Consider the following 28,000-nt stretch of genomic DNA (forward strand, 5'->3'; position numbering starts at 1 on the left):
AAATATTAAGAATTATTTGATGCTGAGAAATTGTACCCATGTCATGAACAACATGCTCTTTGGATGTTAAATCTTTGATAACTTCAATACATATTATTCAAGTATCTTCTGACCTATTCAAATTGAAATTAAAAGAAATTCCAACAATTGTTCAGAGAATGAAAAGTTTTTTTTTCCAAGTGAAGTATTCTTTTCTTTTCATTTGAAATACAAAGACAGTAAATATAATGTTAACAATTGTCTTGTTTTTATCAATTTTTTTTCAATAAAAAGGCAAAAAATGTTTTTATTTTCATCATTGGGGATGTATGTCAATTGAAAAAAAAAACACTGCAACTGGTTTCAAGATTGGAAGTAGATGAAATCTTGTCAAAGTGCACAATTTACAGTGCCAAAAGATTTTGAACAAGTGGATCACTTCTGCGCATCTCTACCAACTTGTTGAAAATAGTCCTCGAGTGACAATGGCAATAAATATGTATGGTTGTCTTGAAGGTGGTCTTGAGGTTGCAATGCAGTGGCTATTTACAGCTTTAATATAACTTTCAATGTTTGTAAAAAATTATTAGATGGAAACAAATCAGTTGTTTAATGGTGCCTTTATTAACCATGGCATAACAACTAGCCCCATTTGGTCAGGAAAAATGTAAAAGAAGTTGAAACCCACAAAAATATAAGTTGAACCAAAAAGCCCCAAAATACCAAACCAATCACTTGAAATATAAATAAAAAAAATCTCACTGCAAAAAAGTGAAATGCTTCAAACATTATTGCAGTTTTAAATTTCTATAAAAGTACACAAATATAAATAAGACCACATCACAAAGATCTTGTTGAGACAAAGATGGCAGGTAAATTACGCTCCACAAAAAGGTGCATACATCTAGTAAAAAGTTCAATATAAAGCATCCTCACAATTGACAGCACGAATTATCAGACCTGGAATGTAATAATTTAAGTACTATATCACAGTGCCTCTCCTTTACCTTATTGTAATCATATATTGTTATTATTATTATATATATTGCTACATTTAACACAGAACATAGACATGTTATAGGATTGCAATCAGCAGTTTGGCAAAAATAATCATTACCTTTGTATTACTTGCAGTTGAGTAAAGCTTTATACCTTGCATTTTGTCAGATAAATCTTGTTACAATTGTGCTTATTCTTTAAAACATCCAAATTGTACTTTGCTATTAAAACTACAGTTCTTTGTTAACCATCCCATTTCAATAAATAATTTGAATGGCAAAAAATGTATAAATAAAACACTGAGAGTTTAACCCACAATAATGAAAAAGAAATCACAGATTACATTTATCTACATAAACATCTTGATTAAATACACAGAAAAGTAACCATCAGCCCAATACATGTAGTACTACCAAATTATCACCTAAAAGGAATCAAAAGTTTAGATCACTCCATCACATACAATATATATCATATTTGTACCTGCCTAGTTCGTAGGGAAGTATCATTATTGTTTAAAGAATTATGAATAAAATGTGTGTCAGATTAGTTTTTAATTGTCAGAACTACATAATGCTCTCAGTCAGTGCTTGAATGATTCCACTTATCACAGTTGCATGTCTAAAATTCAGTATTGTGGAATTAGTATTATTATAACCCAAGCTAAAATATTTACACCAATTCAAGATTGCATAACATTTTGATCCCCCCCCCCCTCCAAAAAAAAATAATAAAAATAAAAAAATTCATATCAAGGGAGTATGGTCAAAGAGAGTAAAAAGAAACCAAGACGCATAAATGAGTATCTTGCAAAAAGATCTTCAATAGAAAAAAGAATCAATGATGGTGTGCTTTCTCAATAACTTTTCTAAGCTTTTCTCTGTATTCCAACATGGCTGCCACATCCTTGGTCTCCAGCAGGTCTGCCATCGAAACGCGAGGATAGCCACTGAGGTCCAGCTCCTGATCACCACTACTGGACTGCATGTGCTTGGCCATCTGAACAGCAAAATAACAAGACTGACCCATATTGCTGACCACTGGAAATAGCTGACAGAACCAGAGATTTAACGCTTTGGGATTTTTCTCAAAGAGATCTCCTGGCTGTTTTAGTTTGTAAAATTCACAAGCTCGTTTCAGATCTTGGCCAAGAAAGGTTATTTGACCTGCAGATTCACGATTAGCTGCTCGTTTTTTGATGTTATCATTGGTCCCATAAACTACTGTCGCGTAACATGTGCTGCCATTGTGTACCACGGGGATGGTATGCAAGAACGTGTTAGCAGGGATGTCAAAAGACAGCTCTTCTGATTGGTCATCATCGAAGAAACAGTTGCTTATAATGCAATTTGCACCAATCTTGACAGGGATTTTGAAATGGCTGTATTCCACAACTGCACTGGCAGCAACCGTCGACTGACTGGGGAGACAGCTATGCATGACACAACCAGCAATGGCGGACTCGAGTTTGGGCATCTTGGCAAGCCTTGCATTGTGCTGTGAGAAATGACTGAAAGCATCTCTGCTTAATCCCAACTCCTGAGAAAAGCTCTGGCTGTGGCAAAGATTGTCAATGTACTCGTGCGTGGTACCAACATGATAGAACTTGGACTCATTGAACACAACAAGGTTCAGCTGCGTGCCTTTGAGAAGACTGAACATCTGTTCACGAGTTTTCAGCAGAGCAGGCTCCATATGGCTCACATTGGAGGTGTTGTGGATGTACTCCCCGGTGGCTCTGGGACCCAACGGCTGAAGAAAATCCCCGTAAGCACAGATCTCACACTGAATGGGCCCATTATCTTCATACCACTTCAACAGCTTCTGTGTTAAAGTATGGTCAAAGTAAAACATGCTGTCTGAGTAAACATAAGGGTCCTCTGCCTTTGAGTTGGCATCTTTTTTGTTCTCAATGACCGCTCCCTTGTCGTACATCAACTTTACGGATGGTTTTTGCAACACCTCCAAACACAGCGCCTCTTCAACTTTCTTCTTTCCCATCTTCTTTGGCTCCTCCAGTACATAGACACCATGCCCTGTTCCTATCTCAAGTGAACTGGGGTGAGCAAATGCAGTGAAGCCAGGTTTGTTGATGGCCCAGTCCGACTCCTCGCCATCGTTGAACAACTCCAGGGTGTCCGAGGAGGTCAAGAGGACACCTGGTGACATCTTCTCAATGACAGGGAGATACATCGCCAATTTGAGCTCCAACAGTTGGTACATAGGATCCCCCAATGGCAGAGCTGAAAATATTTTCCCGAGAACACTAGCACTTGGCAACCTCTGGCTCTGCCCTCCTGCATGAATCATGAGGATCTTCTTGTCAAAAAGGTCCTGGTTGTAGATTTTGTGTAGTTCTGATAGAGCTGTAAAGGTGGAGCCACCACTGCCTGAAATATTAATTCCTCAACATTAATTACCCATATTAATATGCAACAGGTGTTAATTATACTACTGTACCTCTCAAAATGCTCAGGCTATCTCACTTTTAAATCTCACTTTTTACTGATAAAACTACAAAAGCACACATGTAAATTACTGACAAGGCACAATCTTAAATAATTCAGGTAATACTGAATTGAAATTTCTGGTAAGATTGGAATGCTATATAATTTTCTGATATGAAAGAAAACTTTAAGAGTAAATAGGATTAGAAATACTTCTTAAAATTTTCACGGGTAATATAGACCAGCATATCTCAGCAGTGTTGACTACCTATGCAGTTACGCATATTCTGTGTATTATTTAGGTTCAATTCTAATTGTATATGTATAGGTGCTACTATGTTGTTAACAATATTTTAGACAACAGACCAACACAAATAATTACGACAAATATATTGTTGGAAGTTCAGTCATGATAGTTAGGGTTTGGTTTTAAATCTATACTGGCCAAAATATTTTATTTTGAAAAATACTATCTAATCTTTGCAAGATGTATTTGAACTATTCTTCACAAGAACCATGCTTAATCTTTTTTATAGGGAGCATTTATACATAGTTTACCCCCCCCCCCCCCCCAGAAAATTTTTTAATTTAATCTGTTTTTTCCAGAATATGAAAATAGATAAAAATTTCCAGATACTCTCTCAACTTCAGGATATAACGATTATTATGGCAAAATTGAAGTATCTCTGCAGTCCAATTATATATAGATTCAATGTAGTCCCATATAGTCCCAGATAAATATATCTAGCCTGGGGCTAACATTAAGCGTGTGATATTTGCCTACAGCAGATTATAGATAGCATATTAGATATATAGTATTCTTTTTTGTCAAATGTGGATGTAAAAGTTTAATGCTCATCATCTATCAATACCATCATCTACCATAGCTGAATTTGAATAATTATACATCAATGGAGTAATTTTATCTGGAAATATACAGTTGTGACATGGTCTGAAGATAGTTAGATACTTCAGTGCAGAAAGTAAAAGACCATACATTTCCAAGTGGTCATTTTCTACTCAGTAATTTTCCTCCATACATTGAAAACAAGAGCATGTGCCTATCCACCTCTCAATAATTAAGAGACCAGATCATTTGATAGTGACAAACAAATAACATACCACAAAGGAAATGTCCTGTGATGTACAGTACTGAACTGATACTGTCAGTACTGGTTCACCTCTGAGATGAATAAAACGTTTTATTTGCCTTAGTTCACCATAAGAGCTTGACAATCTGGTAGGCTGGGTATTACATAAGAGTCACCCAAATGGAACTCCTGCACTCACACAACCGATTAATCAACTAAACTATACAGAAGGATGAGCAATAATGAAAGGGAGTAAAAACCCCCAAAGCATAATAATATGGGCATGTTAATTAAAGCATACATTACTTACATACATGCATAAGTTTTCTAAGACTTGATCATATTGTATGTAATGGATTACAGATCCATTATCAGAATTCGGTAATAAGTTTGGTACATTAATTAATGTGTGTGTGTGTGTGTGTGTGTGTGTGTGTGTGTATTTACACACCAAGTTTATATCCTGGTGGATCAGCATATACATGGTATGGAATGCCCTTTGGTATTTCATTTCGCTGCAGTTTTCCATACAGTTGAAGTTCATAGGCTTTTTTCTGCTCTTCATCAGCTGCTGTGATCACTACTATATCCCAGAATGCTATGCTAAACCCATCTTCTTTGCTCTGGCCTAAAGAGGTAAAAAGAAAAATAAGAATTTAACATACTACCCATTAAATTTATATTGAAACTTCAGTGTTTTAGCTGGGATCCTAATTTGTATCTTTAAAAAAACCTCTTTACACTAGATGGCATCCTTTCTGCGTCCTTTGTGGGAAGACCATGAAACTCGCATCACTGCTGTGGTCGTAGAAAGCAGGCACAAGCATATCGCTTTGGTTGCAGAATGAATGCTCAATGATTGGCCAGTTATTTTTGTCTGCACATAAAGATTTTTTTACTCTCAAATGGGGTCACACTACGGGACCAGAAAGGACACTGTCCAGTGTAAAGGGTGTTTTATTAATATTAATCTAGAAATGGATCTTTGGGTCTGAATTACAGTACAGTATGTGTCAGTTAATCAAGAATTAAAGCTTTCTCAATTCCTCAAAATGATTAGATTAAATTAAAGCAATACTAAAACATAAACAATAAGATCATTATATTCTTAGTTTTATTTTTAATTGAAACTTTTTTTTTTTTTGTAAAAATGGGTGTGTCACCATACATCCCAAGTATTCTTTTAAATATATAAATGTAAAATTAACTTTTTGTCTGCAAGGATGACATTTTGTGTTCTGAGAAGTAAATTGACCATTCATTACAAGTACCCAAAATAGGAGTGCTAACACACGGATTTCAGCATGGAAGAGAAGAGTACATCATCCGATCTTAATTTATCAAATTAAAAAAATATTTTTTTAAACTTACCTCTGATTTTTTCAAAGTCTTTCAGCACCCTCTTCATGCATGCAGAAATCCGGTCCGACAACGTTTCAGACATTGTATTTATTGCTTACTTTCATTAACGCCACAGCTGTACTACTGCCAGTGAAATGCCAAGCAGGCAGAGTTACAGGTACTGACAGGTCACGTCGAGGTGAGTTTCAATTTCTGGGTTATCGCGCGTGCGTATAAAGCACTTCCTCTATCAAGGTCAAGGCTGTCAGCCATGTTGACCGGTAAGTGCATAGCCTGTCACGTTTAAATCGTTTTAAAGCTAATATTTTCTTAGTTATAACCCTTTCAAGCACTCAGTTGTTCGCGCTTTATTGTTGAATCCAAGTTATTATGATATTAGAAATGCGGACTTCCGCATTTTCGAACTGCGAAAATAATTGTCTAGGTTTGATGTTACCTAAGCAAAGAGCCTGAGACTGGCAAGAATTTGCCTCACATATTATATTAATGTCCATGATCTTACGTCGTTCCAGTACTCACATTTTAAGATGTTATTATAGTGTGTTATGAATGTGGATATGTAAGAAATTTTTAAAAAATGACCTGTCGGAAGACTTCCATTACGCGTAATTTTCGTGCTTTGAGACTTCAGTTGATCTAGTGGCTTGTCTTAATGACCGTTTAAACAGACATGGGGAAACTGCTGGTCCAACTGGTTATGACTGCCTGAAAAGCCAAAGGTCTTGCATGATTTTTGTCAATGCAGGTCCTCTGGACTGGTAATTTGGGCAAGGAAACACAATACATAACAATGAATCGTACCTAAATATTGTGAAAGAGACCTGCAAAGAATTAGAAGGACCTGCTGATTTTTTTGTAGTGTAGGTCCTCTGGACCTTCAGTACCCCCAAAGTTCTCCCCATGTCTGAGCTTTTCATAAATAACCAGACATACTTATTAAGGCAGAAATACCTAATGATGCATCCCAAATCAGTTATTTGAATAGTAATAATAACCAGTGATTTTGCTTAATGTTGAACACAGTCTTCAGTAATTTGAATACCTTTAAGAAAACATTGTATTTTTTTTAGATATCATATTTTTATTCTTTCATTTTCTTAGAAGTTTGACAGTAGCTTTTCAAGATGAGTTATGACGGAAGGGTAGTGAAATACCTAACATCTAAAGACTATGCTCTGAAAAGAGATGAGGTCATCAATGCAAGATGGATCTTTAGGAAATCCCTTAGAGGTAAAACTTAAATCAGAAATGATTTATCTAATTTATTTCTACTGTGTATCTTTCCTGTTAAGTGCAGAATTTAAATAAATTCCATCACAAAAATGCCAAAACAATTGAACTAGTGCGTGTGGACAGGAGGAGTTTGGAATATATTCTAAAGAAGGTGTGCTTAAAAAACTTCAAATTATTCTGACCCAAAATATACAAATATTTTCTGTACTTCGAAGCTATTTGATTACTGTTTGTCACTAAATTTTCCGATTTACTTAACATCGTTTAAGACCACTTTTCTTACTTTGACTTAAACCAAGTAGATTTTTTTGTAAACGCACATTCACCTATTTTCACCTGTTTTATAATGAAGTGTGGGCTGGAGTATGTAAACCATTATTCGAAGATAATTTGTTAGATTCTACTGAGGTATTAACACAGATAAAAGTTAGCTTTAAGCCAAAAAAAAAAAAAAAAAAAACAAGCTAATTTTTGAAACCTATTTTGTCAAATGCTTAATAACATTTTTGACTAATGTTTTCAAAAATTCAAACTGCAATGGAATTTTTCAAATCTGTTAATATATATAATAATAATAAGTATCCATTTTTGTTTCAGTGGCTGGTGTTTTGACAGGAGCTTTTGTTGGCTGCATGGCCATAGACATGAACATCAAGTCAGCCAACAGTAATCACACCTTTGGCTCTCTTGTCAACCATTATTTTGCCACCACCATCTTAAAAGGGATTGGTCACTTTCAAGAGAAGAGGTTGCAGTATGACTGTTATAAAGCCACCAGTGTCCAAGAGAAAATCCTGCTGCAGCGTCTCAGAGCCAATGCTGCCACTGATTATGGCAAGGATCACAAATTTTCGGAGATCAAGTCGGCAGAGATGTTTAGGAAAAGTCACCCACTGACCAGGTATGCCCACTTCCAGCCTTACATCACTCGGCTTCACCAAGGGGAACAAAATGTGCTGACCAAAGACTCTCCAGTCATCCTAGCAGTCACGTCAGGGACCTCGGGGCACAGCAAACTCATCCCCATGATAAAGAAGCAGCAGACAAACTTTATGCTGCAGGGCGTGGCTGTATCGTATTCTGTAATGAGAGGGAAAGTCCCCAGCACAAGGAATTTGCAAAAAGATATGAAGATTATGTTTACACCAAAGTGGCAGACCTCACCAGCTAATATACCCGTGGGCCCCAATTCTTCCTCCCCTACAACATCCAAGCACATGTTGGCCTTTTACAGCACACCTAAGGCAGGCTTTGAAATTCCTACCGAACCAGAGGCTTTATATGTTCATTTACTGTTTGCTTTGAAAGACAAAAAATTAGGAATGATTGAAGCCAATTTTGCCTCACTTGTCCATACCGCTTTTGTGGCACTAGAGTTGAACTGGAGACAACTAATAGATGACATAGAATACGGCCGCGTGAACCCAGATCTCAACATAAGCGAAGATATCAGGGAGAAGCTAAACAGTTTGATGGAACCGGACACGGCAAGGGCTCGTATGCTAAAGAAAGAATTTGAGAAAGGGTTTGATAGGATAGCCAAACGAATATGGCCCCTCTTGAAGATTGTTGTGTGTGTTGACACAGGTACATTTGAACTTTATGGAAAGGAGCTTAGACAGAAGTACTGCAATGGTGTCTGTTTGTACTCTCCATTGTATGCAGCCACAGAGGGGCTGCTAGGTAAATATGACTTTGTTGTGTTTTAAAATGACTGTCTTTAACACTTGAAGCACCTAATATTCATGCCAGCCCTATGAAAGTGAAATCATGATTGATAGTTTTCATTAAGATGTATGTGTTATGAATGACCTTTGCACAAAATGTTAGGGCTGCATTGGTGGTGTGAAAATTAACTTCTGCAACTCCTTATGAAGAAAAAGTTTGAAAAGAAAGTAAATTTCATGTTTTTTTTTTTAAATGTGAAAATAAATTGATACTAGATATAAATATTTATGTTAATTTTTTTTTTTTTTTTCACAGGAGTAAATTGTGACCCTTGGAACAAGAACCGCACGTATCTTCTGCATCCCAGGTCAATGTTTTATGAATTCATCCCTATAGCTGACACAGACAAAGAACAACCAGAAACGCTATTAATGGGAGAGGTATGGTATTGGAATTAATGTTGTTGTCGCATATTTGCCAACTAAGATGCCTGAGAGAGACGTTTGCTTGATTAATTTTGAGGATAGACACAACAAGTTTACATGATGATAGATGTTTATTAAAAATAATTATAATTATGCAGTGTGCAGTTGAAAATTTCACTCTGGGCTATAATTTTAAGGATAGGAACAAAGTCAGAAATTTATCAAAATATATCTGTAAATATATTTAACTCTTATATCTAAACAGCTGGTCTCAACTTCCATACACATATTTTCAGTACACATTTGACATTATTTATTTTAGGTGGAGCAAGGAGGGGTGTATGAAATGGTCATTTCAACTGTGAGTGGACTGTGGCGATACAGGTTTGGTGATGTGGTCAAGATAGTGGATTTCAATGGCCAGTGTCCTATTGTGGAATTCATGTACAGGTAATTCAATTTCGTATCTATCTTGACATTAGTCACCAATCTTCAAGAAACTATTGGGAGATTTGGAGTGAGATGAGTAACAAATAAAAAGGATTTTCAAAGCCTTTATCTCAACTTTATTCCGCAAAAGACCCATTTTATTCATATTCTTTATTGGTTTTCTGCCCAAACTGTCTTTAGCCTTTTATTCTTATATCCTGTGGTGCCGTCTAAGGGCAGTCTTTGTAATCCTCTCGTCTGACATATTCTTGACAATATGGCCTACCCACCATAATCTTCGAAGATCGGCATTCCAACCAAGTTTACATTTTACTCTTAGGCAAGGTCAGCTTCTGAATGTACATGGTGAAAAGATATCAGAGGATGTATTCTACAAGACCTTGGTGGACACTGTGAGCAGCTGGCCCAATGTAAGCCTTGTGGACTACTGCTGTGCTGAGAGTATTATGGCCAGTGAGGCTGGTAAGGGGACAGAATTTCAATATTTCTCAAGGTCCATATCAGAAGTGCAACATTGCCAACTCCGTGTATCTAGAATTTTTTTTTTTTTCAGAATTATTTGTTGTTCTATTTTAAATAACATCTATAACAATAGATAACATATTTGAAGCACATTTTAAGCACTTTGTTGTTGGCAATCATTGACTTGAAAACAATAATAATCTGATTAGCAGATAGCAAAAAAAAAAAAAATCTCCAAATATTTTAAGACATCAGTGAAAAGAGTTTCACTTAATTACAATACTGAGGCAAATTAATGAATATATTTTACTTATCACTATAACAAATGTTTTCATGGGATGTGATCCCAATAGAGAGTGATATTCCCTATGAACGGACCTGCACTAGAAAATTTAACAAATCTGATGACGTATGTTGTTTGTTCAATTGTAGACAGAAAAGGATCAACTCCGTACTATATGGTCTTCTTGGAGCTCTCAGAAGAGAAGGCAGGGACTCTTGGGACGAAGCAAATGTGCATGGTATGTTTTAATGGAGTCATGTTCAGTAAAATGATAAATGACAATTTATTTTGAAGTGACAACTATTGGTTCTGCTTTAGTTACATGTGTTATTGACTCATTTTAACTTCACTTTGGGAATATTTAAGAAATTGGTTCAGATGTAAGTCAGTCGAGACTCAGAATTTATGCAGTGTTATTTACTCATTTAACATACTGTTTGGATTTGCAAAAGAAAGATAAAACTTTTAATAACTTTTTATCTCACTCTTTGGTACTGTATTAATTTTCTATGAATATGATTTAAACTTAAAACAAATATCTGCATTATTATTATTTATTTATTTATTTATTTTTTTAATTTTATTTATTTATTATTTATTTATTTTTTGTTCTTTTAGTTGGACCAAAATTTGCAAGAATCTTCCTATCCATACAAGTCTTTTAGACAGAAGAGAGGCATTGGTCCCATGGTAATTTATGTAGTAAAGCCTGGAAGTTTTCAGGAGCTCCGGAAATTCATGTTGGAAAATACAACAGCGACAGCCAACCAATTTAAAGTACCACGAGTTTTGAAGCGAAAAGATGCCGTTTCTTTCATGATCGAAAGATCTCTTTGTTGTTATAGAACTTAACTGGAAATGTTAGTGTAATTGTGTTATATGTCTGTTTCAATGTGTTTTCAAGAAAATGTAGAAATAATTACTGTGCTAGAACTGCTTATAATTGCAAAGGGTGTGCTATGACAATGCTATAGTGTTACATGGATTGTGACAATTCAAAATTAAATTTGTTCCTACCTGATATTTATTACTGACTTCATCAAACGCTTACCAAATACCTTTTTCATTGACTCGTGGTCATTTTACAATGACATTCACAGTGCTGGGTTTAACTTTTTTGAAAGATGCAATCTGCACTCCTTAGAAGAGTAAAAAATCACTGCTGCAGATTGAAATTGAAGTCCTTCACTGTTCCATGTGCATGTGGAAATTGAAATAAATAAATTATGGTTATGTCTAGTTTTGTGTAGTTTTTTTTTAATTATTTGAATGCATTTCAGAACCTACCCCCTTCCAGTTTAATAAAGAAAAGTAAGAAAGTGGTAGGGACTCGAACCATTCTGTGAAAAAGGTGGAGATGGAGGGGGGGGGAAGGGGGGGCATGGAAATTCACTTATTTACTGCACATCTATGTAACTGTGATGGCAGTAATTCAAGCAAATCATTTTTTGTGGCGTGTATCATTTGCAATCCTTAAAGGAAAGAGAAATTTATCGGGGATGATTTTGCTTCTGAGGTGCATGTGAGTGGCCAGTTGAATTAAAAGCTTTCCTCTTCAGATATTCTACACAAAATAGAGAAATATTTGCTGTGGAGGGCCTGCACTTACCAATACCTGGAAAGTGCTCTATGCAAGTTACGTGGCCTGCATAATTTGCACCCACAGTTGTATGTTTATGATTTCAATGCTAAGAATCCGTGCTTGCCATACGACCATGTTGACCTTAATAGATGGCAACCCTCTGTAATAATTTCATGAGATTATTACAAGAACTACAGTTTTCGAAAAAAAGAAAAACAGAATGGAATCATTAACCACTGTAAAGCATCGAAAAATTGTTGCTTACCCCAGGAAATTCTGTTTTATGGCACTTTTCCTTCCAAAGTGAAGAGTTGGCATCCCTTTCACTCACAGGGACATTACATGGATTTTGGAAAAATTTGCAATTTTATACTCTTTGGTACTAAATCCCATCTTCCTTTAACTTCTTTAGAGCCATTTATTTTGGAAGTCTGACAACGGAACTAATTACAGTTTTAATTCATTTCTCCTGGGTGTACACTTCACTTTTATCTTAAGGCTGATGATTCTAGCCTTCTCTAACAGATAACCATCAACAATTCTAATCATAAGCAGTCACAGTTTTCTGTTCACACTGAAATTTTCATGTAAACTAGGTATGTGTCTGTAGTTTTAGCTTTATTGGATATTTGCATTCTGTATTTAATTCATCTGTTTAGTAAAATTGGCCATTTCTTTAATTCAATATTATTGGCACTAAAAATAAGGCCTTCTTTCACGCTCTCCATACTATTCATCTGGTAAGTCAATTAGCTGTGCATACCTTTTTTTTAATTTATTAATTTGAGCAAGTCACATTGGGGAGCTTTAGACGACCAAGCAAGAATAAAGAGGAGGGGGGAGGAGAATGAAACTATTGGTAAAAGACCATTGAGAAACTTGAGAATATATTCAGCACTTAAAGATTGCTGGCATTTTGTCTTGCTCCTAGTATTTCTTTGCAGATAGATTCATTTCAAAAGGCGAATTTTTTATAAAGTGCTTAGGAAAAAAAATCAGAAAAAAGGCACAATTCTTATTTTTAAAAATCATATCAACCGATTCTGAAACCCCAGGTGCATTTTAGTGCTATAAATCTTTCTCGTATTTTTTGAGAATAAGAACTATCATGGTTTTTCATTCATTTGGTTTTAAGTAAAAAAAAAAAAAAAGGGACAGGGTGTCTGGGAAGTGCAAGGTGAAGGCTATGTGTCCATACATGTTTACACAATAAAAATAAGTGTCTGATGTAAAGATAGGAGTGTAGCTTTAGAGCTTGCCTAAGGCCCGATTACCTAAGATATGCCCCTGAAAGGAACTCCACAGAGACATTTTTCTTAACCTTTTCACAATTGAAATTTTCATCTAGTGCTATAATTTGCAAATCAAAATATTGATGAAACTCATTAATTAATTAATTTATTTATTAACTGAGCTAGTGGTCAAGTTTTTTTTGCAAGTAAAATTTATCAGGTGTTTAGATAGGATCACAACTTGAGTGCTTGCCATAGGCATTATTTTTCTTAGATGTGTCCATGATATCTACCCATCACCAGTGTTTGCCCATGTCCCAGTCATTTATCTTGCTTGTATTGTTCACTGATAAAGCAATTTTGATGTAATGGTGGCCAGTGTGATGTTTTTCAAAGCCATGGGTGGTGATGCAAATGATGTAACCGCTTCACATCCCAGTGTAAAAACTTCACTTGATATACTTGACAGATAAACAACATGTCCTTTGGTGCACTGATAAGGTAGATCAACACACTGGTGAATAGCTACTCAGCTAATGTTTGTACTTTCATTCTTTCCAACATAAAATAAACTTTATAGTATTGATAAAATCTGTCTGCATTTTCCATTTCCAAATTATTTATCTATCTTTTTGGTGTGTTAGATTATAGGAAAAGGTTTGAGCTAGGGAAGATTTTTCTTTGCAAATGTGGAAAGAAACTATTGTATCAACATCTCGCTTCATGCATTAATATTCATTCCTTTCTTGAGCCTTTTCCAAAGGCCCATCTCACTGGCAGCATAATAGACTGTTCGTTTTCTGGTCTCTCCCCATTTTCAGACTGAATGTTATTTTAACTGATATTTTCTTTGTACCTCTCTTAGTACCACGCTCATGATATACTTTTGTCGCATCTCCATCTTAGAGCTCATGACATTTTTTTTTTTTTAAAATTCTTAATCACGATTTTCATTTAATCTGAAAGGGCAAACCTCACACCATGTAAATAGACAGGTTCAGAGAAACACTGTCTACTGTAAACCAAGTTGCTTTTTATTATTTTAGTATTTTTAATGTTACAATGTCCATTTTAACAGTTTACCTTTCAAGATTTAATAGAAACTACAGCTGAACTGTTAACCTGTGTAAATTGCTAGAATTCTTCTTTAAATTTTGACCTGCAACTGAAGTGGGGAAATTTGAAGTCATTGATCTTTTACTTTACAAAAAAAAGGGCAAAGTGTCAAAGAAAAAAAATTTAAAAAAGGAAACAATGGCTATTTACTCATTAAGAACCAATTCAGGTTTATGACAGACCTTTTTTCAGCTAATCAGGTTAATTTGTGGTTTTGACAACCTCAAATGAGCAAATTATGTGTTTCTTAAATTGTGTTTGAATGGAAAACAGAGCTGCAGTCCTTCTTTAAAAAACCTGTTACAGCAGTAAGTGAAGGAATATTAAGGAGACATTTTTTCTATGATGTGGTATGATGTGGTATGACAAAATGTGGTGTTGATATAACAAAAAGGAAGACATAAAGAACTTATTCCTGTGTATTTGGCAAGTAATGTGATTAAATAATAATTTGTACATTCATGTTTCTGGGTTGGTTCAAAAACAGATAATCAACAATTTCATATTTTTTCCTTGGTGTTAAACATCAACAAGAATTATACAGTAACATGTTTACAAAGATCAAACACAAACATCTCTTTCAGCTGCCTAATAATTAAAATCCAAATGCCACAGTACTTCCACAATGTCTAATACAGCATTAAGACAGCACTTACAGTTCATGACAAGACCCACAATTTAAATGGTGAAAGTGCTTGAGGTATTAAACAACCTTTGTATCAAACACATGACAAGTATGATTAAATAAAACCTCTTTATAACAAAACAACATATCAATAAACTGAAAAACCTAAAAGGAAAGACCCAAGAGTGTGAAGTATCTTCATATATACTCCCTTAATTATAACATACACTCCCTTAAATCATAACAATATATAGTCCTGGTTCAAGTTGAATAAGCAGTATTGTTATCCTGAGAATTGAATATTGACAGGAGTTGAATGAAGTCAATTGTTTGGCTGGATTCCATGGCTGAGTATATTCAAACTACTACCTGGGCAAAATATGAGCCTTTTGGCCCATGCATGCCAATGACATACAAGATAATGTGCATATGTACTTTACTCAAGTGAATATTCTATTTTTTTTTTAGAATAAAGTAGAATAATTAAAATAAATATTTGCATTTGATTTTAAAGATTGCAAAAAAAAATTGTATGTACTTGATAGATATAATGAACTATATGTATATAATTCTTTATAGATAAACATCCTTATTTTACAATTTCACAATCATCTCCCTCCTCATAAATGTCAACCATTTCAAACCTCAACATGGACCATCAATCACTTTAATCATAAACAAAATAAATGACAAAAAATAATAAAATAAATAAAAAAAATTAAATAAAAATAAGAAAATATTATAACAGATAATCAGATAGGCCAGCACATGTCCCACAGTGCATGGCAGAAAGCCATCTTCTCAGATTGGCAATTCTCTAATGGGATTTCAATCAACTTAACAACATTCATTAACCGTCAAACTTTTAAATCCCAAAGAGCAAAAATGAGACATTATTCTTTACAACAGAATATGCGACCAATTCTAAGTATTAGCAACATTTCCATTTACACAATTCCAGTAAAGTCGGAATTGCAATCCTTTGCAGGTTCTTTTTCAGACAGACAGAAAGAAACCTATTCAAATTTATGCATTAGACCATGCTGCAAACCTGGTTAATTCACGCTATCTTTGCCAAGAGAACTGGAGATGAACAGGACCAGTAAATTGAGTGGTAACAAACCTGACATTCCAAGGTGAAATCAATTTGTTTAAGAGCAAAAGGCAGTAGTGCAGCATCTTCATTTAAGCTTTTGATACATGCTGCCATCCAAGTATTCTTATTGTTATATTATTCTTAAAGTTGTTTATTTGTAAACAGTTGCAAAAGAATGTTGCATATACATGTACAATATCAGCAGGACAACAAAATTTCAATTTAATAGTGTCTTTCACAATACAACTGTAACTGGTATATTTTCTGACCCAGTGCCATATGATTACAAAAAATAAGTAAAATCCGTAAGAAAACACTTTGTTTTCTTATACAGTTTTTTTTCTTATACAAAAAGGGAAAAATTCACATGGCATTGTCAGCCTATATTGATTAACCCTGTCTCTTCAACAAACCCCAACTGCCATCTGTTATTACTTAATTAGCAGGAAAGAAGAAAGCCTAATTGACCACATTGCTTTTTGTTTTTATCACAAGTTTCCCCAAAGGTCACCCGTGGTTGGTTAAGAGTCAGGAAAATCTGAATATCTCCCAGCCCACCTTTCCCTCAGATCAATTAATTAGGCCTCCAGTGAGTATCCTGAAAAAAAAAAAAAAAAAAAAAACCTTCCCGTTGCATTCCAACTCCACTGCAGTAATCTTGATTGGTCAGCAGCTTGATAGATGTAAAAAAATGTTGCCTCCATTGCTGCAGTTTCTGATTGTCCCCACATTATATGTCAATCTTTCGTACATTGTCTCTGTATGTGATACACAAGTTCTTCAGCTAAGAAGTTCACCAGTCCAGTAACCAATAAATCACAACAAACCATGTTTTGGTGGCACAGCACTGGTCCTATATAAAACCATGGAGTAATGACTGGGTGATTACACCAGTCATCCTGTTCACAATCACTCTCTACAGCGTAGATGAGTCCGAGTTTTGCTCCCCAACGTCAGGTAGCCTTGGCCGGGAGCATTTAAGTACTAAGTCCTCATAAGTTCCACCATGTAAAAAGCAGACCAGTATAGCAGTCATGTTGTCACAACCTAGGCCACCTACCTCTGGAGCAGGTGCTAGACACCTTGTCAGCAGATCTTCACAGATCTGAAATAGACAAGTACTGAAATAGGCCACAATGACACACATATGGGATATAATATTAGATAATTATTTCCTGATAATTTTCCTATAAAATGTTTAAGCAGCTTATGGATGATTACAAATCACTCAAAATGCTCAGAAAAGTACATCTAATTGACTTTGTGCAGGCTTTTGTCCCTCATAAAAGACTTGGGATTTTTGCATGCAATTTTCAAATATGTGAACAGTTTGTTTAGCTGGAAGGAGCGATCAGTGAATTGTATATCATAATAAGACTGTTTACTCACAACATCAGGTTCTACTCTTTGTGCTATCCGAGATCGTACAAAGTCGACCACCTCTTGGTTTGTGAGGACATCCCAGATGCCATCACATGCCAGGACTGTAAATTCTAGATCTTGTGTTATTTCATACACTGTTACATCTGGGTTAGCTGAAAAATACAGTCAAAGAAGTAATTTTAAATTATTATTATTATTTTTTTTTTTTTGGGGGGGGGGGGGGGGGCATTAATTATCTCAAAATATACTTAATTTTTTCGTCACGTTAAAGTGAACCAACAGTGATACAACACATTTCCAGAATAAAACAGTCAATTATTGTTATTATTTTTCAAACTAATTATTTGTATTTTTCAACAGGGATTTTTTATTGTCTCTTGTATAAAGATGGCAAAAAGTGGATCTTCACCTATCAAGATACTGATAACATGCTTTTACTTGTGAGGTATGACATTGCATGCCTCAAATTTAAAAAACATGAGTCTCTTTTAAAACAATTCTCATGGGTAATATTAATCTTAGAAATTCAGTCCTTAAGCTTTCAGGTATGAACAACAAGTGTAGCAACAATAAATTAAAAAAGAATCGTTCATTATAAAGTCAACCATGGGAATTTAAACCACCTAATAATCTTACCTGTAACAATTTGTTCCTCTGCACTTTTCTCTGAATTCTTTTTGAATACAAAATCACCTAAAGCTCTGGAGAGTGCCAAATTACCTGTGAAGAAATGAGTAATATGAATTAATAAGTCATATCACCATTATGTTGAAGCATGCAAGATGGAATCAGTTAACCGCTGCCAGATTTCCCCTATTTACTCATCACCATCACCACCATATACCATAATCATACTGGTTAAACTCATCAACTATTCACAAAATATTATCATTATATAAAATTAATATCAATTCTTACGTCATAGACTGATTCCCATGCCAAAAGCTGATTCATTTATCAAAGCAGTACTGTTTTTAACTGTCAAGACATTTTTCTCCATTTTAAGTAAACTACCAATACATATTCATCAAAACATGAAAAATATTTACCATTGACCCTATTAAATTCTACCCATCCACCAGCAGCTATAATTCTTTTTGTTTCTAATTCATTACAAGGTTTATGGTCCATAGAAGAGAAATCCACTTTGCCTCGCACTGATGCTATTACTCTAGAATCCCCAGCATTTCCCTAAAGAAAAAAATTAACAAATAAATTATCATCATACAGTATTATTCCAAAAAAAAGAGAAATCCTTTTTAAAGAGACAGCAGTAAAAACTTGGAAGATTTCATCATCAAAAAATAATTTTTTAACATGCATGAATCCTACAATTTTTTAAAAACACGTTTTCCTGCCATGTGAATTTGACAAATATTTCAAAACATTTGATGTGTAAGCAGGTGCTCTGAATAGCATTACAGGGAAGGCAGACTATTATGGACTGGTGAGCATTCCCAGGGTATCTACGTTATCTGTTTTTGGTGACAGTTCCCCCAAGGTAAAGTCACCCTAGACTGATCCTGTCAGATAAAACTATGAAGTTTGTGTTATTAAAAAATAGGGCAGGACCATAAATTCAGCTTGTGGTCTGTTGTTTGATGTGCCAGTCCTGAAAAACTAAGTACAGGGACAGTATTCTTTTCAGAAATGTCTTACTTTCCATACACTGAAAGCGCTTTCATACTTTTGGGGGGGCAGTAAGATTAGAGGGGGGTAAAAAGAAATAAACAATATATCTTCATGTAAGCATCTAATAATTTTGATAAAATGAAAAATAACTTTTGTTTTTTGCTGAAGTCAACTGGATGAAATGAAGTGCTCTACTTGAATAAATCACATTTGTATGTGCCACAACAGTCAACCAATTTTTCTAACAGCAGGGAGATATTAAAATCTGATAGCATTTTGTTTCTTTTGAACAGGGACAAATACCCTGCAAGAAAGCGCCTGGCTCGTCTATCAATCGTCTGAAGTACACAAACGCAATTTTAATTAAAATTACTATATAAATTTAGTTACTTACACAATATAATTTATTATCTTTTATTAATGTGCATACACAAGTGGTGCCAGCTAGTTCTTCTTTCATGGTTTCATCTGAAAATAAAACATATTCATCGTCATGTTTCAAGAATAAATGTGTTACGTAATACAAATATGAAAGACAAAGATGAAAGAATGACATCAAGGATCGTTGATTTTACTTAAATTTGTAAATCATCCCAAGACAACCTTAGGGTGCTATACCAGTACAGATAGCGTCTAAACTGTAATATAAATTGGCAGTATCACACGGGTTCTGCCCCAAGCTTCTGTTTTTTCCCCCATTTCAAATTTGGTAAGTCATTACAATTGGTTTCAAGTGCGATTTGTAAACCAGTTATTATACATTCTTGCTTCTTTCAGTAATTGTCCAGAAACGTGGAGAACAAAAAAGTGCCAATTTTGCCAATTTTGATGAAGCCTTTGGTTTGAGAGATATGACCCCCAGATGACAGAAAACCATTTAAAAAAGAGCAAATTGCACTTTTTGTAGATGGAGTCTGAACAACACACCAAAAGAAAAATTCAGGAAAGTATAGTGTAGTCCTTTTCAATAGCAATTCAAGGCTGTCAGGTAAGTATTGGCATGTGCCCTGGAGACCAAGAAATCCCTGACAATGGAAAATGATTTTTTACAGTGCTTACTTCGAGATTGTAACTTCTAGCAACAATGCATTCATGAAATACACAAAATCATAATTTATGTCATTTGTAACCAGAAACAGTGGCTTTGTAAATATTTATCAACTTCTCTCCCCCCCCCCCCCCCCCCCCCCAACATACTGTTTACATAAGAAGAATACATACTGTATGTACATGTATAAACAGAATAATAAAAAGTCCCTTCAAATCAGTAGTTTTACCTTGACTCATTTCTTGGTCCAGAGCTAAGAAACCTTTCCTAATAGCTTCTTCAATATTCCCTTGGCCTGTAAACAAAGCATTCAGGCATGAAATGCATAGCTGACAATAAATTTTAAAAACTTTAATTCACTGGTATAAACGCTTTTATGTTATTGACTTCTCAGTGGTAACTGAAAATTAGGATGAGTGTTAAGAAAATACATACTTAAACATAAAATAGAACATATACTGACAGTAAAATTTCATACTAGTAAATATATGAATGCTTTGTTTGTGTTTATTTCAAACTTTTTCATAGTATGGCCCATATTCAAACCTGGGACAAAAATCAAGCTCAGTTTTCTTTTCAAAACCTCCAAAAAGTTCTCTTCATTTACCTGAATGTTTCCCACAGAATAACCTATCATGACATACTTACTGTATTCTGGCTGGCTGAGAATTTTCCTATGCAAATGATTGGCTGAGTATTCAGCTACTCTAGCACCTGTGAAGAAAAAATATACATAATATGATTTCAATTTCTCCTTGATAACTACTCAATTATTCTATTTATAAATACAAAATAAGTCTTTTCTCCACTTTGCTGCTGACCTATATACTATTCATGCTCTATCTGCTGACTGATAATAAACAGTAAACAGGATTTCTGTTATAACTGGAACCAATTTAAAATAAAAAACATCACAGCATGTCATTTACCTTCTTTAGCAATTTTCGGGGTAACCTTTTATCTTAGGCAAAGAGTATTTACCAAGGAAACCAACTACATTGTTTATCTCTTGTTGCAATACCAAAAAAAGGTGAACAGCACTCTGGTGTCTGTACATAAAATAAGACCAAATTATCGAAAAAAAAATTACTGAATAACCAGTTTAGAAATTGGCCTGCATTAAGTGCAATGAACAACCCCTGTGAGTCTGAAACAAAATGGCAACACTGATTTCCAACTCTAGCTCCTGCTCCAAAGATACTCAAATGATGACAATAAGTACATGTACAGACATTATCGTGACTGTAAATACAAATGAAAGGATCAGCTTGCGCAACATGGCCAAAGTTTGTCACTTCTATTGTGATGCTGATTATGTCACTGATCAGATGATAATATTATATCTTATCTGACTGTGAAACCATGGGGAATTCATTGTATCACATATAAACCTTATATCATATTTCCTACTCATACTGTAATTGTAATTGTATACAACACACTCTTTTCACCATTCTTATCAAAAAGTACCAACATGTGAACCATTTCACATTATATTATATTTTCTGCAACAAACATTTTTTATCCTTTGAAAAACTTTTTGTCACATTTTTTACTTGAGTATTTCAATAAAGGTGAGAAGAGGCTAAAAATGAAAAGATGTCTTACAGGGTTTGATATGTTATTATGTGAAATACTTAATCAATAAGATTGCTCACTGCACTTGGAATAAGGTGAAATGTGAAATACTTATTTTGATATTGTTGTAATAAAAATAAAAACAAACACGTGGAAGCCAAAAATGTTAATATGCCCACTGTGTGTTAGAAAAAACAGAAGACTGCATTTGGTAGCCTGTCAGGAAAAAAAACCAGTTTATAGCATTGCCAGTTTCATTCAATAACATGAAAGGGAACACACTTATCTACCTATCCTCCATGCTGGGTTCACTCTATAAGAGCACTACCTCAAAAATTTCATGGCCTGTCAATTACAATCGACTGCCTTGATAGAAGAAACAGAAAACTCTTTAATGTGTCTTAACTACCTGACAAATACTCCCTCGTTATCATAACTGCGCGCACATAGATTACAACGTGTGCAACACATCTTAATATTGTTGGTACAACTTGGGTTGTGCACAAATCACTCGAACATGTATTTTGATTACTGCTCATTAACTAACATGTTTCCTGGTAAGATCCTCCCATAAACCATTTCCCAGTATACAAAGGTCTACTTATGTTAGTAACTAAACATTACCACCAGGCAGTTAACCAAAATACTGCAAGCAGTGTGTTTGGACTAATGTTTATAGCTATTTTCCCACCTGGCACGTTTTACCAAGCCACTACATGCAGGCCAAGGTGCAAAGTGATTATAATGCTTTCTGGTAGACATTTGTTCCTGCTCTTTCCAAGGCATGAGAGTATAAATCATCCTTAATGATAGTTTACTACCTCCTCTTTTTTTCAAATTATTTTTCACTATGACTGCTAAGATCTCACAGCACATTTTTTTCCTGATTGCTTGTTCGATATGCCAACACTGCAATTTAACACAATCCCTGAACCAATCAGCTGTTTTGGACTTTAAAAAAGAAGGAAAATGTGTGGGGTTGAGTAAAATATGTGCACAGCTTACCTCCATGGCCATCATAAACCCCAAAGAAACTGGCTTCCTTATCACCAGGCAGTGACAGCAGGTGTGTATGAGCATCTTCCATATCTGTGACTAAGTTAAGGAAACAACAAAGTAAAAATAAAAAGCACCAGTATTACCCTTGCATATAATTTTAACTTTTTAGGTTAATATATTTCATTTTAAGTAAGTCACATCAGTTGATGAATTCTTATGGTTGCCTGTTGGGCAAGTCTGAAAGAGCATATAGGGTGCACTGCTGCTCCATCTTTTTTTAAAATATTACTGACTTGACTTGACACATTCTGAATTTTAAAATAATGTGCTTACTTAGACACTTGTCTCAAACCTTATAATTAAAGTACACATTTACTGTGACATGTTTTAATTCCTTTTGTTACTTAAGCAGAATATTTCAACGACTTCCCCATTCATCCTTTTTGTAACATACATTTCTTTTAAACTTATATATACACTCTCAGTGCTTATACCTAAACCATAAGTATATGTAGACACATTTAAGTTTTTTATATCATCAGCAATTTTTCTTTCCTTCCAAACATATTTCATTTTGACACTGGGTTAACTGACAACAACAAATTTTCTAGGAGCATCCTAAAATGCCTCACTTTAATTAAATCACAGTTCTGCTGGTCATATCATTGTTTCATAAAGAGAGTGGGAGGACAGATTCACAACCTGCCCACTGCTTCCATTTAGCAAATGAAAATACTTCCTAATAAGATACTGCTGTCTTGAAGAGATAAGAAAAGGGCCATCTTCCTACAGTACAGAATTATTGATCAGTGCATAATTCAATAAAGAATCATAGATACTAATCTTGGTTGATGATGTTAAGCTCTTAGATTTGTTCACATATGAAAAATAGAAAATCCTCAACTGATGACACCCCATAGAATTCTTCAGGATCCATTTAATTTTATGACTTAGAATGCACCTTTAGATCCCAAGTAGAAAATGTCAGTAAAGATGTCTACGGACACAGGTAAGCATACATTCTCAACTCTCAGTTAGTAATCTTCATCTCATCTACCTTGACTCGGCCAGCTTAATGCATTTAAATACTGTTCAGTATGACTATCAGGTTACATCACATTGGCTCCACAGCTTGATCTAATAATCAACTTTTAGCTGACTTCAAGCTGTGAACCCAGCAGGTTAATTGTAATCAATACTGATGAACCAATTTTTTTAAAGTGAATGAATAAAAGTTGTTGAAGATCACTCTGAACCAACTTTTGCAAGAACTAATACAGAAAATAAATTTAAAAAAAGAGATCTTTAAAACATTCACACACACACACACACACACGCACACGAAGTCTTACACAGAGTAATACTGTGACCTAATGACACCAGCTTTGTATTGAATTAAATACTTGTATTTCTTAAGTGTAGTACAATATTGTAACTGTCAAAATAAGCCTAAACAATGTAAGAACACTAATGGCAAGATACTTAAATATTCCTTCAAATTTGAATCAGTTCACTGAGTATACAAGGCCAATGTTTGCTGTATAGGCATGTATATATACAAAACATTTCAATATTACCCTCATTGCTTGATATAAACCATCATTAGGTTTATACATAAAATATTACAAGGATACTGATACGCCATCCCTGCATACAAGAAGACGCTACTTTGTACAAGTGATTGCTACACGTGGATGTATCTTTGGTTGTCACTGGTTCTGATAAAGTCTGTCCCATTCTGAAAATTGAAAAACAAAATGCATTTTAAAAACTTTAATATTTTAATCAAAGGAATTTTTTATGGGCATCAGTACTGCACTTCACAAAATATATTTAACCAGCATCTGCTACCTGCTATATATATATTAACACTGGCCCCATCCCAAATTCCAGTAAAATTGAAACTGGGCTAGTAAGGTTTTATTAATATGTTTAGTTTCTGGTCACTGTTTTTCCTTTTGGTCTGTTGGTTTTTTAGACCATGTTTGCCTGAACAGCCAATAGGCTACTAGTAATTGCTTTTTTTTTTTTTTTTTTTTGTAGAAAATACCAATTAGGAGGCTTAATCTGGGCAGGACAATACCCAGCTATAAAAAACTAAAGAAGACATTGGTTTCAAAATATACTTTAAAGCATAAAGGCTAAATAAAATGTCAGGGAAGCTTAAAGTGATAATAACTCTTCGTTTCGGCCAAAAAATTAATTTTCCTGGAGTAAACAACAATTTTCCCATACTTACCAATGGTTAATGAATCCATTTTTACATTCAAAGTTAGTCCCTGGTTTTTTTCTAAAAAGTTTGTTTTTTTGTTAAAATCTCTTAAGAGATTTTAACAGAGTATAGCCATCAATGGAGGTCACGTGGTCTAAAGACAAGCTCAGATATCAGAATAATAGCTATAACAGCCGTTTTTGTGGGAAAACAGAATAAATTATATTTTTATGAGTCACTCACAATGTTTTTATTGTGAAATACAGATTACATACGAAGAGTTATTATCCCTTTAATTTTCCATATGACTGACATTGAATAACACCATTTTTTTTCCTTTGTACCATTTTAATATTGTCATGTTGCTAATGACAGTGTGACTCAGAGAGGTTGATACTGATTTCATATACACATTCCAAGAGAGGTTATCATGTGACACCATGTTTTATGCATTGGGATCAGATTTGGATATGGGCCAGTTCTTTTAGAACAAAGACAGAAATGGGGACATAAAAAAGTTCAAGATAAAAAGGTTGTTTTGTAGGCAATCTACCAATGACATTCATATCATTATCTCAACAAATGAAAAATTTAATAATACTCCCAATATACCGGTAGTTCTGTTTACTGTAAACTGTACTTAATGTTTTTTTGGCATGATATTAAGGATAAAATTATGTGCATATAACATCTGTATTGGCATAGTATGGGACTGTTCACAATGAGTTTGGTCAGCCTAGCTTATGTGCACCAACTCCATGGGGACTCTAGCTGAATGGGATTTCAGATCAAAAGACAAACACATACTTGTATAATCACCAGTTTTTTTAATTTATACAAAATATAATCGACTAAACACCAAGGAGGTGGCATGTTAGTTGGTGAATCTGATTGCATTCAGTGAAAGTCCCCATGGAGTAATTAGCTAGGTTCAATAAAATTCATTGTAAACAGTCCCTATGCCATAACTTAAGCTATACTGAAAGGTTGTATTTGTTTTGTGCACTTCTGACTGTTATGGCCCTCTGAGAACAGAGACATTAATTTCAAGAATGACAGTTAAAACATTATAAGATCTTTTAATTGCATAAGACATTCCATCACTTCAGGTTGTAACATGCCCCCTTGTATTTTTTCATACAGATAAGTAAAAACTAATGCTAGATGCTTTACTTGTACTTTTCTTATTACAATCAAAGAGAGAATATATATGTCAATGCTTTAGCTGAATTATCTTATCAATGCTAACTTACACATGCTTGATGTTGATAGTGATAATGGTATGTATGCTAACAGTGATAATGTCATGAAATCAGTAAACTGACTATATGCAGAATAAGGCTTATCCCATCTGTGACTGTTGACATCAACAAATCAGTATACTATTGTGCATCTATATTACAGAGCAATATAAGTCTGGACTTTTCCAGCTTAGTAATCAATACCTTTGATACCTCTTTTACAAGAAAATCTCTCTACGACTACCATTGTTAGTAACTGTACTTTGTAAGTCATTGAACATTAAGTTGAGTTTCTGAATAACTGAACATATAGACTTAAAAAAGTGATATTTTGAACTATCTAATTTTTCTTTTAAGTACATTTTTGTCAAAATTTGTTTATGCAAACAATGACTCCTCCCACAAAATAACGGAGCTAGGCTCATGTCAGCATACAGTGTTTACAAAATGTTAAAAATATAACTTGGTTATTTGTTTCGTTTTAAAATACAGATACGATAAATATTTTCGTTATTAAAAATGAAACTATGTGAAATTCTAGCCTGCAATGTTAACCACTAGCCATTATCAGTAAAAATAGGACCAGGCCATTGAAGTTTATGAAAAACAATCAGTTACTGGGCCAGTGGATTTTTTTTCTAGTTGAAACATCTACTCAAATTCGTCATATGTTTAGGTTAAATGTTAAAGTATTTTTTAATTCCATGTTTTCGTTCTTATTTGTACTTGGAAGCCTTTTTAATTTCAATGTGTTGAAAGTAAATTTGTTTTTTTTTTTTTTTTGTTTGTTTTTTAATTTGTGCTTAAGCAATTGAATTTGGTTCTCAGACCCTGGTGGCCTAGATGGCCCTTTAGTTAAGAAGTATTTGGCACAGACTAAAATTCAGTACACAGAAGTTATAAAATGCTGTTCCTAACACAAACTTAGCATTCAAATGTCAAGAGATTGCATTCCAGTGATTAAAGTGACCATGCCATGTGGATGGCTAAGGGCAGCACCTTCAGTAAAAGTCACAATACATAAGAGCCAGACCACCTCATTGAGAACCTGCTACATTGCATACACATGTAAAATGAAATCAAAATATTTGGCAGTAATGGAAACAACCCCATAAACTATATGTGACACACAGAAAAATTAATGAGGCAGGTTGTTCACTTTGGAAAAGGCACAGTTAATTAAATTTTATCAGCAGATACATTGACCAAAGACAATATATGACTGAATTTTGAAAAATATTTAATGTTAATTAAAAATCAAAAACGTGTATAAGTTCGGGAGGGGGGCATACTGTCAGACATAAGCAAGGCAAGTATCAATAATAGTGGCATTACTAGAAAGGTACATGTAAAAGTTGAGTTGGTCTTGTACTGGAAGGCAGACGGTATGACCGTGAGGCCTGTCATTTCACAGTGACTGTCATTGCAATTTAAACACTGCACACTGTACATGGTGTTTCAGTAGTTTCAAAAATAAAATTTCAAGTAGAAAAAAGGAACGCAAACAGCAAAATAAAACATCGTGGCATGAAAAACGCCGTCTCAATCTGAATCGGCCAATGCCTGTTCCTACCAACTGTGTTGACACTGCGCTTTCTAAACATTTATCGAACTGACAGCATTCTGCGATGACATTTATATATCCGTACTCAACACTCAATAGTTTCGCAGTTATAGCAATCATACATTTTAGTTACAATTATACTTGCCTGCCTGTTTACAATCTAACAGCAGAAGTCACTTTTCCTTCCTAGTTTTGACCGCATTACAGATAAATGCACGATGTAAATTAGACCGTTAACCTGTTTAAATCAGTAAAGCGATGCTCGCTTTATATACAAATATGTTACCAACAAG

General features: G+C 34.5%; 3 protein-coding genes across 3 annotated transcripts; 1 reads left to right on the forward strand and 2 right to left on the reverse strand.

The window, feature by feature from the left end:
- Nucleotides 1–580: 580 nt before the first annotated feature.
- On the reverse strand, nt 581–6,059 carry LOC106168917 (fucose-1-phosphate guanylyltransferase). Its single transcript, XM_013548176.2, has 3 exons — nt 5,888–6,059; nt 4,968–5,144; nt 581–3,368 (listed from the first exon to the last, which is right to left on the reverse strand). Exons 1-3 carry the CDS (start codon nt 5,958–5,960, stop codon nt 1,816–1,818), a joined length of 1,803 nt encoding a protein of 600 aa, XP_013403630.2. The 5' UTR covers nt 5,961–6,059; the 3' UTR covers nt 581–1,815.
- LOC106168916 (GH3 domain-containing protein) lies at nt 5,994–11,638 on the forward strand. Its single transcript, XM_013548174.3, has 8 exons — nt 5,994–6,138; nt 6,980–7,108; nt 7,709–8,794; nt 9,095–9,219; nt 9,527–9,654; nt 9,974–10,116; nt 10,549–10,637; nt 11,018–11,638. The coding sequence occupies exons 2-8, from the start codon at nt 7,003–7,005 to the stop codon at nt 11,249–11,251; spliced, it is 1,911 nt and encodes a 636-aa protein (XP_013403628.2). The 5' UTR covers nt 5,994–6,138; nt 6,980–7,002; the 3' UTR covers nt 11,252–11,638.
- A 3,092-nt stretch (nt 11,639–14,730) lies between these two features.
- On the reverse strand, nt 14,731–27,998 carry LOC106168927 (putative protein phosphatase 2C T23F11.1). The gene is made up of 10 exons (XM_013548185.2): nt 27,853–27,998; nt 24,325–24,428; nt 22,697–22,780; nt 20,762–20,827; nt 20,343–20,408; nt 19,460–19,533; nt 18,483–18,624; nt 18,070–18,153; nt 17,440–17,585; nt 14,731–17,155 (listed from the first exon to the last, which is right to left on the reverse strand). The coding sequence occupies exons 2-10, from the start codon at nt 24,425–24,427 to the stop codon at nt 16,967–16,969; spliced, it is 954 nt and encodes a 317-aa protein (XP_013403639.2). The 5' UTR covers nt 24,428; nt 27,853–27,998; the 3' UTR covers nt 14,731–16,966.
- Nucleotides 27,999–28,000: the final 2 nt, after the last annotated feature.

The sequence above is a fragment of the Lingula anatina genome, chromosome 3 (genome assembly GCF_051362555.1).
Source record: "Lingula anatina isolate TDL-2025a chromosome 3, LinAna3.0, whole genome shotgun sequence".
Lineage (NCBI taxonomy): Eukaryota > Metazoa > Brachiopoda > Lingulata > Lingulida > Lingulidae > Lingula > Lingula anatina.

Coding starts and splice junctions, on each gene's coding strand:
- LOC106168917 (XM_013548176.2), bottom strand. CDS start 5,960: ATGTCTGAAACGTTGTCGGACCGGATTTCTGCATGCATGAAGAGGGTG. Junction 5,145..5,887: donor AGACTTTGAAAAAATCAGAG/GTAAGTTTAAAA, acceptor TTACCTCTTTAG/GCCAGAGCAAAGAAGATGGG. Junction 3,369..4,967: donor TCCACCAGGATATAAACTTG/GTGTGTAAATAC, acceptor TTAATATTTCAG/GCAGTGGTGGCTCCACCTTT.
- LOC106168916 (XM_013548174.3), top strand. CDS start 7,003: ATGAGTTATGACGGAAGGGTAGTGAAATACCTAACATCTAAAGACTAT. Junction 9,655..9,973: donor ATTGTGGAATTCATGTACAG/GTAATTCAATTT, acceptor TTTTACTCTTAG/GCAAGGTCAGCTTCTGAATG. Junction 10,117..10,548: donor TATTATGGCCAGTGAGGCTG/GTAAGGGGACAG, acceptor GTTCAATTGTAG/ACAGAAAAGGATCAACTCCG.
- LOC106168927 (XM_013548185.2), bottom strand. CDS start 24,427: ATGGGACAGACTTTATCAGAACCAGTGACAACCAAAGATACATCCACG. Junction 19,534..20,342: donor GGACCAAGAAATGAGTCAAG/GTAAAACTACTG, acceptor TTTTATTTTCAG/ATGAAACCATGAAAGAAGAA. Junction 18,625..19,459: donor AAGATAATAAATTATATTGT/GTAAGTAACTAA, acceptor TTTTTTCTTTAG/GGAAATGCTGGGGATTCTAG.